The sequence below is a fragment of the Cystoisospora suis genome (genome assembly GCF_002600585.1).
Source record: "Cystoisospora suis strain Wien I chromosome Unknown contig_2669, whole genome shotgun sequence".
Taxonomy (NCBI): domain Eukaryota; phylum Apicomplexa; class Conoidasida; order Eucoccidiorida; family Sarcocystidae; genus Cystoisospora; species Cystoisospora suis.
In genome coordinates, this window is record NW_027155466.1 from 2278 (window position 1) to 12744 (window position 10467).

The 10467-nt window shown below is 55.6% G+C and overlaps 1 protein-coding gene across 1 annotated transcript; it reads right to left on the reverse strand.

The window, feature by feature from the left end:
• Positions 1-278: 278 nt before the first annotated feature.
• Positions 279-6553, reverse strand: CSUI_005505 (peptidase family m3 protein). Its single transcript, XM_068065681.1, has 10 exons — positions 6193-6553; positions 5644-5938; positions 5119-5469; positions 4863-4959; positions 4535-4684; positions 4151-4439; positions 3786-4006; positions 3422-3498; positions 3005-3300; positions 279-2897 (listed from the first exon to the last, which is right to left on the reverse strand). The coding sequence occupies exons 1-10, from the start codon at positions 6299-6301 to the stop codon at positions 2845-2847; spliced, it is 1938 nt and encodes a 645-aa protein (XP_067922343.1). The 5' UTR covers positions 6302-6553; the 3' UTR covers positions 279-2844.
• Between the last annotated feature and the right edge of the window lie 3914 nt (positions 6554-10467).

Sequence of the window (10467 nt, forward strand, 5' to 3'; positions counted from 1 at the left end):
TCTTCTTCTCCCTTTCCGACTACGCGAGTTTCACTAGTGAAATGTCGCTCCCGTCCGTTTTTCCGTCCTTTCAGCCTACAGCTACCGCCGAACGCACCGCAGCAGGAAAGTCGCGTCTCTTTTCCTCCTCCCCGATGTCGTCCGTCGTACCGCGGCACCCGGCTCCGGAAGGATTGCCAGCGGCTGAACACACACCTCTGTCTCCGAACCACCTTCCTCCTCGGAGACGAGCCTGTGTCCCAAGCGGGTGGAGCACACGTTTGTCAAGCGGTACAGTTCCACGGGTTTATGTCTCAGAAGGATCACGCTGTTGCCTCGCCGTTCGTGAACGACACGCCCACTCCATCTGCCTAAAAGCCGGGAGTCGGAGAAACACGCTGCCGTATGCCTGAGCGGCTCACTGGCTGGAGTGTAGGTACACACACGCACGGTTCCGCCATGCCGGGCTAGAGTCGCCCACACCGAGGTTGTCTACTTGGACGCGCCGCGCGACCTGATGCCATCCAAAACAGCCACCTTGTGTGATGGAGAGACCCACTGCTCTACCACCACTCGTCAGGGGCCGGAGGCTCGTGAGAAGCTACAAGTGGGATGAACGGGAACAGGAGCTGGTGGAGAGAATCAATCAAATCTCGACACACTTCAACCTTTTGCACAAACAAGACGTGGCAAAGCGACATACGCAGGTCGTCAGTCAAGAGCGGCAACGGCGCATTCTGGTAGTGCCGGAAAAAGCTGTTGAAGTTCGGTCTGCCGACGACCACCCTCCGTCACCCAGTAACGCACACGGAGCCTCTCACGGCCTCCGGCCACGGGCAACACACCGAGCGTACACCTTCCTGCCTCCCGTATCTTCGTGCTGCCCGTCCCCACCACAGAGCCGCCTCCTGGAGGGAGAACTTGCAGCACCCTCCTCCCCGAAAAGGAAAGACCACTCAACGTGTGTGCTTCACGTATCGCAGATGGTAAATTGCTACTAATCATGCCATCTGCAGATTCGCCCACGCGGCGACAAATGAATGCAGAAGGAAACGAATGCTTGTACCTTCGCGTAAGTGTGAGGTGGACTCAGCCTGCAAGAGCAATGTGACCTGTGGCGCATACAGTTTGCCACCGCCCTGCCCTCTCAAAGGAAAAAGGTATATCTTTGCCAAGGTTTGCCTCCGTACTCCTCCATTGCCCCGAGTTGCCCAGAAACATGCAGCAATCTACGCCTATGGAATGAACTGACTGGAAACATCCGCGAGTACCCTATATATCATGACACGGATCTCGGTAAGCTAGCACCCCAGCCTGGCGTCCACTTGACTATAGTAGCCTTTGTTGCAGGCCTGGCTGCGCTCGGGGTGGAAATGGATAAGGAAATGGCGAGGGTGCCAAACAACAGCCGTGAAGACGACGATGTCAGGACGACTTCAGACATACTGGAAATGTAAGAGCCGCACGCGACCTCGGCCTTCGAAACTGCGCATAACCACCCTGGCATGCCTTAGTGGAAATACAACCGTCACTAGCTACCTGGAGAGAACGATCGCGCTTGTTGATGCCGTCCTACAACGCGACGAGCCCCTGAGAATTAAGCAATTCCGCAAGCGCTTCTGTACCCGCTGACCTCGAAAAAAGAAACCGGAACTGTAGAGGTGTCGCGAAGTTCTGATTCACGTGTTGCAGCGGTTCACCCACCGCCTTTTTCTCGAACACTCCGCGCAGCCCTTGCAGGACCGCGGGTGGTCCCGGCATATGATCCGCAGCGCTTCGGATCCCTGCTTTGTTCTGATCACCAATGACAGTTACTGGTCACTGTGTCGCTGCCCTTTTACTCAGTTTTGTCGCTGGAGGCATCTCCCGTGCACCCTTGCGCCATCGCCCTACTTCCCCTTCGGACAACGCCCCATAATGTACGACCTGTTCAGATGCCCCGGATTTCCTCCGGGCAGTGTTGATGGAGCCGCGGAGCTCAGGATTGAAACATGCGAACTTTCTGCAGCAGAGGTTTGTCCGGAAAGACGGGCGACGCAAGCACTGATAAAAAGCGCGGCGTGCGTGAGCCAATTCGCTCGCTGAGACTTCACTGATGTTTATGTCTCGGTTTCTAGATTCTCTGTCCCAACTCAGATATGCTGTTCTGGCTCATCCGGAGGCGGACCAACCCATCCAAAAAAGCCCCGGACCGGCCTCTCCGGTCGGGTGTGGTCACACCGCGGCGTGACCGTACGCGAATTCCCGCTGAGTACGCGGCGACCCCTGCCAACTACCGGGAGCTACCTGCACGCTGTCTTTGATGGACATTGCGCCACCCGAAAGGTCACATCTTTCCGGGTCTCCCATTGGTCAGCATACGCTGAGTGTTCGCAAGGTGGAACAGCGTCACGAACTGAAGCAACATCGGCAGCAATGGCGGCTCGAAGCAAAATTGACATACTCCGGGGTGGGAGGGCAGGTGAAGACAGAACGTGCACTCGCTAGAAATCACGTCTCGTGGCAGCCTGCACACCAATTTTTCCGCGTCTTCCCCTTCCTCTCCGCAGTCCCTGACCCCCTCCGGTCACGAGCCGCGGAGAGGTACGAGGGGTCAGGACCGCGCGGAGGCTTACAGGCACTAGGGACGATTCTTAGATTCGCTCTGGCGCTAGAGATACCTGACAATTATTGACCGCCATGGAAAAGGGTCACAGGGCAACACCCGTCAGTGTGATATCAGCCATGAAAATGAGTGTCGTATCAACGTAACCTTCCGGTTCCCCGACAGAACACTTAGACACGATGAGCTAACGCCAGTACCTCACCAAACAATTTCTTTCCTGACTCAGACCCAACGTGCCACCAGTGCGCTTGCTCCGTCTTTCACAGATATCCGCACTTTCTAGCTGCCGCCTCCGCTTCTCCCAGCATGGCGCCTGAGAACATTCGGCGAAGGATAAAAAGACCAAGATTATTCCTGGGACGGTTTCGCCCGGACTGCCTAGTGTATCCGGCAAAAGTTTGCGCGCAGAGTCACTCTTACCGAGATGGGAGGTGAGAGCATCTGTCCAGAACTCAGGGCTGGACGGGTCGAGCCCGAACGGCTTCAAGGCAGTGACGAAGTCCTTCGTCGACCCGCCAGCCAACAGTCCCAACAGCTTCTCTTCGAACCCTTGGGGATGCGTCTTATATGCGTTGTATAGCGAGCCCACGAGGAGGTCCGCGAAAGCGTACGCGTAGACATAAAATGGCACGGCATGGAAATGACTGACGTAACTCCACAGGTTCTCCATGTCCTCATACTTGTCGAAAACCTCTCCCTCTTCGCCGTAGTACGCTCTGCAGCGGCAGCCGCACGAAACGGACCCACAGTGAACATCATGCAAGGCTCACTCGGCGAAGGCCGTGCAGAGGAGCCAGAAAACGCTCCGTTATGCTTACTGTGCTTTCACTGCCTTACACGGTGGCTTGCATCCAGAGCTTCGGGAACTCTTCATCTCCCACCACCCCTTTCGCCCGGGCTGTGTGAACAAGTTCCTGGAAAAAAGAAACACGGGGAGAAAATGTGAGGAGGAATTCATCGATATGGACAGTCGGTACGAACTAGTACGACATGACACACAATGGAAGCGCCTCAAAATCCCGACACAGGTTGTCGAGTGCGCGCGTGGCCGCTGTTCAGACAAAGCCGCACACACTCCTGCCCTCTTCGCCATCCAGCATATGGGACAGCTGACTCCGCTGACAAACTGTGCTTCACGATGTATAGCAGAAAAGACTGGACCGAAATACGCAGCCAGGATGCCGAAAGCGATTGCGCGGACCTCGAAATAGTCGAACGAGCATTGGCGAGTGACGGAATTTATTATCGAGTCCAGCTTGCTCATTAGCATTGACAGGCGCTCTTTCTCACTCCTACACTTCTCCAGCAAGTCGCGAAAAACGATCATTTCACCGAAAATACTTGCAGTCTCGGCGAGCGTCAACGGAGGATGATACTGCAGGTAGCCCTGCTTGTACGCCAGCATATTGTGACAGCCATGACCTGGGGAGACAACGGAGGCAAGGAAGACTGGGTGACTCCTCTCCACATAACTGGGCTCACATTTACACCGAAACAGGCGCGGATGACCTTTGCAATACTTGAACCAATTCCTGCCAAGCATGAAGTGTGTATTGTCTGACTCACCCGACTCGTGTGCAAGTGTTTCAATGTCCCTCCGATTGCCGGTGTAGTTATTTAGCTGAAAGGGCCCAGTTTTCGTTGTGCAGCCATGGCAAAACGCTCCTGAATCTTTTCCATCGACCGCTGGCATATCGATTCGCTCCTCCTTTACCATTGTCACAAACATATCTGCCATGCGCGGAGAAAACTTTTTATACCCATCCTTGACAATTTGCTGGGCTTCATCCCAGGAATAGAGCCGGTCATCTGTAGGGAGGCCGAGAGGCGCGTTGCGGTCTGCCCAGGAAAATTCCTACGACCACACATGTCGCCGGGTCCACAAAAAAACCGGTTCTCTTGGCGTCAAGACACCTGTGCAGCTAGCGGTGTCCGCTACCCTAACGTTACCTGTAGCCCAGAGACAGCTTTCAAAATCTTCTTCTTCAGACGGTAATATCTCTTGCTCAGTTCCACACCCGTCGTGCGAACAGCCTCGAGCAAGACCGTCACGACTTCGTCAGAGACGTCATTGCTCAAATTTCGGCGTGACCTCAAAGTCTGAGATGCCAAGCAAGGGACAAAATAAGCAAATGCAAGAACGCTTCCCCCCGATGTGGGGCTTGCACGACGCGAGTACACTCAAGTACCTTCTCAGATTGGCGGAGAGATGGCTCGCTACCGCATTGCGCACTCGGGACAGCGGAAATAACCCTCACAAACTTGGCGATGGTCTCACCAGATATCCCCTCTCCATCATCTCGATATGCCAACTGCCCGCGACCACGTTGAGCGAAAGTGACGCGAAACGGGTGATGGCTTTCGACTCTAGGCCGCTGAGACCCGCCACAAGCACACCACTCAAACACGCGGCCCCGCTGACTTGAAACGTCTGCGGAGCAGTGACATGCTTGCCAGACTGTCTGTTGGATCACGGTTGCACCTCTCTCGTGGCATACCCCTTGTTGGTGCCCGTCCAAGAGCCGCAATGTTACCTGTTCAAAGCTTTCAGTGCAGCGCGCCGTAAGGCAGGGTCGGAACTCATCAGGTTCGAAAGTAAAACCTCAAGGTTCATCTCTTCGGAGTCTCCATCCAGTCGGAATTTTGCCCGGCTCAGCTGCTGTCCATAATATTCCACAACTGGATCAGAAGAAGACCAGGGTGCTCGGACATTGAGCGCTCTTTCGACATCTTCATTCAGAACATGAGGTCTCGTTTTCCGGACTTTGTCGATATAAGGCTTGTAGTGGCGCAGCCGCTCACTTTCCTCAAGCTGTTTTTTGAGCACGGCCTCATCGAGTGCCGCAAGCTCCAACTGGAAAAAAGTGAGATTGTCCGCAGCAATCCTGTTGCAAAACCAGCACGTGGAAAAAGGCAGCGCCACGGCTTCCCTGATGACTGACCTTACCAGAAGCTGCACGCGTCGCCAAGGCCTGATTATACGCAGAGTGGCTGGTCTAGCCCCATTCTTGCCTACAGCCAGTCTGGAAAACCCGGGACGGCACTGACTAAATACTTACTTCGACTGCACTGCGTCCACAGCACTCTTTCTTTTCACGACTTCTGGGTCGGTCTTTTTCACAGATTCGACCAAAGTCAGATAGCAGCTGCTCTGGTCCAACGCCTCGGAAAGTTCCTCGAACTCGACAACCGCATCTGCCAGATGCTCGTTAAGACGACCTCTGTAGTTGCGCTTGAACTCCTCAGCGCGTTTCTCGAGCACCTGCAGCTCCTCATCGATTCTCGTGTCCTGAGCTGACGTATAGGGGAAGTGGCGCTCTAGCTTCCACCGCGGCAAGCTTTTCGTCAGTTCGCCTGCATATGTTCGTCCACACACCTTCACAACCAGTTTCCCACTCAGGAGTCCGCACAGCCTTAAGTGGGTTCCTAGCAGTCGCTCAGGACCTACAAGGGAAGCCCTCAGACAAGCCGGTGCCCAATGTCCACGTCTTCAATCTCAGCTGGGTACAGAGAAGCGGCAGTTTGCCACAACTAAAAACGGACTGAAGTAACACCCGGCCAGACGGTCGCATTGAGAAGGGCAGTATCAAGTGAGACGGGAGACTCACTGAGTTTCTCGTTTGAGTTTTCCATTGCGCCTGAAGCCGTACAAAACTGTAGCACAGCACACAGGAAGAGCTGGATAACTACCGCAGCTTTGAACCCCGCTAGCACCATCAGCTAGGACGCACGAGCGAAAAAGCAAAAAAGCAACAGGGGAAAAAAAAAGGGCAGAATAGAGTCACAGTCAGCTCTTGCTCCGTTGAACGGACAGGAAGCCGGTCCACACGCCGCCGCAAAAAAGAAAAGGAAACCAGTCCGGTTTGGGGAGTTTACGCACTCATGCAATGTCCGCCAGACTCGGACAGCGTACTGGGGTGCGAGACATACTGCTCAGCAACATCTGTTTCTTCGGGGGATGACTCGAAGTGACAATGAAGCACATGCAGCACCACCGTGCCGCCTACACAAGTTGGACACGGAGTGACCACCGGCAGCTTTACGGCGGGGAAGATGCCTTGTGCGGGTGTCCTCGACACATTGGGCAGCAGACGTACGCAAATTCCGTTCCGGCGGGGAGTAATCCTCCGGCCTAGAATACCCAGAGCAGCCACCTCGGAGGCGCATCGTGATTGGTACTCGAATGCCTCTCCTAGATTTTAGCAGCCACACCGAGGCATTCACCAAATCAGATGCCCTGTACGCGTAACCTCTCTAGTTCTCCCGTCTCTGGGCAGCTTCGTGCCCCCGCACTACGCAGGTCGGGGCGCCCGCTGGAACAACAGCGGGAGGGACAAAATATCGAGGGTCCGCAGTGCCTCGGATCGGGAAAGCACCTTCTTCGTTGCGACGTTACACTATACAAGCACTTTTACTGAAGAGAAGTAAATGTAAACACAGAGTCGCCGGTCCGTGTCGCTGGGACGTTCGGAGCTCCGCGCACGCTGCCGGTAATCACTGACCTCCACAAGAGTGCACCGCTGGGCTCTTCTCTGAGACGTAAGTAACCCTGGCACTGCTTCGACAGAACGAATAGTCTTTCAACTTGGAGATAGACAATTATCTCGCCGTACCAGGAGGCCACCTTCACGGGGAACTTGTGTACACTCCCCTCAGGCCTAGCAGGTGCGCCATCTTCCCGGCACGACAGTCTGTATTACGCCGCGAACCAGTACATGCTACGGACCTCTTGCCGCTCGTTCGAGTAACTTTCCGTAATCATCCATGCCCCGCGTGTCTTGGAGTGAACTTCGCGGGATAATTCGCTTTATCCCGAGGCGATAAACTGATAGCTACGACTGTCCCCACTGGGATCCTGGAATTATCCTCGTTAAGCAACTTGCTTCGCCGAAGTTCTTCTCGCATCTGTGCTCCGTGGGTATCAACCCGAGCACGCCACAGATGGTGTAACCAAAACTTGGACGTTGGGTTCAAGCGAAATTCATCCAGATGCCGTTGCACTGGCAAAATCGCTTTCCGTCCGTGGGTCAAGAAGAGCGGCGAAAACCCTGTAACCATGTGCGGGGTAGAATTATGCGCGAACGCCGACAAGTAACTATCCCCGTTGTTGCCCTCCTCATTTACCAAAGCCGGCAACGCCTTTCAGAGAGTCCTCATGAAGCTCTCGATGATCGAGTTGCTCTTAGGGTAGTACGGAGTGCTGTATAATTTCTTTATACCCGTACTGACACAGAAATCACTTAGCACGTGTCAGGATTTTGCAATCCGGCCCCGATCGCCATGAACTAGTGGCCTATTTTTAGCGGAATGGCGATCATAGACTGTACAGAGTTAGGGCGGACCTCTATAACCTGCCGGAACCCAAGTTACGTAACGCTGCAGCGAAAAAGGCAGGAAGCCGCGCAACCCGCCGCAGTAATAATCAATTCTGGGGCCCAAGGGCTCTCTATTGGCAAAGCACCAAAGCCGGAAGACTGAAGGCAAGACCAGGAGATTGACGCACATCAAGCGCAAAAGTTCAGATGGCGACAGGAAGGGTAGGAAGGTCCTCCAGCAGCCTACAACCGCCAGATCACGCTCTCCTAGGGCCAACGATCGCAAGCCAGGACCGGCAAGGCCATACCGGAGCATTTAGGACCCCGGAGAAGAAAAACCTTCCGCGCGCGGTCGCTGAGCATCCCCAGCACATCGCCGACGCATCGCCTACACGACCAAAGGAGGGGAACGCGGCGCTGCACGAAGAAACCAGTAGAACTGACGCCTTCTAGGGAAGGATGGAAGAAGAAGGGGGTGCGAAGAAAGAAACCTCTGGGGGGTCCTTCGAAAGTCCGAGAGTCTGTTGGGGGAAAGGAAGCGCACGACCCCGTTTGCGTGTTGTGAAGTAAGGGACGGGGAACTGTAATGAAGTGCGAGCTGAGGGTACGATCCGAAAGCGTCGGTGGGGTCCCGAGGGCGTGACGTCTCTCAGTCCTTTGTGTTCTTCGTCCCCCATCCTACCCCTACCTCTGCGGACCCTGCCCTGGGCTTCGTCCTTCGTTATCCTTCGCCCGGCAAGGCCCGTGCTCCGGAAACGTACGGGCCTTGGCGGCCGGGGCTCACAGGGCCCCGTGGGACTCCCTGGCACCTGAGAGTCTGAATGTATGGCGAGGAGCTTGCCTAACTGTCGGAGGCTCGCCGACCCAGCGAGTCGTCGGCCGGTAGGCTTGCCGCCCGTCTCGAACCCTCCCTCCGACTCGTGCGCCTCCGCCGGCCGTGCCTTCTAGGACGCTGCGGCCGTCCCTGAGGGGATCCCTGGTCTTTTCCGGTCACACGTTCGCTTGGCTGCTCTCTATGCTTCTCTTCTGGGTGACCCCGTGATCGTTTCCTCTTTGTAGCTTAATTCTGGGTGTTCGGTTGGTTTGTGTTTTTGTTATTTAGGTTCCTCTAGGAGCCGTATAATTCCCTATCTTCTGGGCGGACGGTCAGGTGCTGACCCTTGCCCTACAGCTGCCGCTGCCTGGTTACCCGGCGTTCGCGCGGGTCGCTAAACTTCTTTTTCTGTACGCCGGCCAAGTGCGGGGTTTTAAAAGTTCCTAAAACTGTCTAGTGAGTTTGTTAACAGTGGAACGGGCTCTCTGCGTGTCGTTTTCGCCGAGGTCCGATCTTTTTTCCCGTGGCCTGAGAGTCGCGCTGTGTGGCCGCGCGGGTTGTCCGATTGCTCACGGGCGCTGTGCGTTTTCATTTTCAAAACTTTTTCGCCTGCCTGCGGGGTGCTAGTATTTCCTAAAATTGTGTAAGTTGTCTATTGGACCTTGTGCCCATCTCGTGAGTGCTGTTGTAGCCGAGATCCGCTAGTTTTTGGACCTCGGCCGCCCGTGCCAGGTGCGGCTGTCGCTGAGTTGCGGGGTGACTCCTATGCCGCGGCCCGATTATAAATGACCTCTACCTGTCCTCTCTTCACCCAGGAGCGAAATTGCACCATAGAGCACACCTTGGCTTCTGCCTTCTCACCTTCTTGCTCTCTCCCGCTCTCCGGCTTCCTGCGGGGCTTTGGGGCAGGAGCCGATGGAACCTCCGAACCGTCCGCTTTCTCTACTCGGAAGGGTTCGTCTTCCTTTTTACTACGTTCTGATTTCTCGGGACCCGCCTTTTTCCGGGATCCCTGCTCCTGTTTCGCCCGGGGGCCCGCGTCCGGGTCCCTCGCCCCCCTGTCCGATGGGTGGGCGCTGTCAGCTTGAGCTTCGGCCAACTTGGCCTCGTCGGTGTTCTCCACCGTGAATTTAGCCTTCTTTCTGGCGAAACGCCTGCTGTCGAGCTTTCCGCGCGGTTGGCTCACCTCTTTCCCAGGTGAGCTGTCGTCCGACCTCTGCTGCTAGCTTCTTATCCGTGCTTGGTCCTGGCGCCAGATCGTTCAATCTCCTGGTCCAGGAGTCGCCCTTGGGAGTGGTCTTGCCGACCCTACCCTTTGCTTGGGTGAATATGCCCGTCCGGCTGTTCCAGGTGAGGCGGGCATGTCGCCAAAAATCCACTTCTAGGATGAGGTCTTGTCCTAGGTCGGCTACTAGTAGGTGATGGTGCCCCTTCCATCCTCCTATCTCGATGGTAGCCCTTGGGATCCAACGTGTCGCCTGCAAGGCGGGCCCTGCTATCCCTGAGAATGAGTACGGGTGGAGCAGGGGCTTGCTCTCGATCCTCGTTCTTCGAGCCACTTCTGGGCGGATGAAACTTCTCGGTGCCCCAGTGCCCGTGAGTGCCGTGACCCGCTCTCCCTCCAGCTCTACGCTCTGCAGGAGGAGCTGGCAGGTCTTCTCTCTCGTTTTCCGACCCTTGGTGTAATAATGTTGTTGGGAGACGAGGGATAAAGCTGACGCGCTTGGGAGGTTGACGGAAGAGAAAGGGGCGCT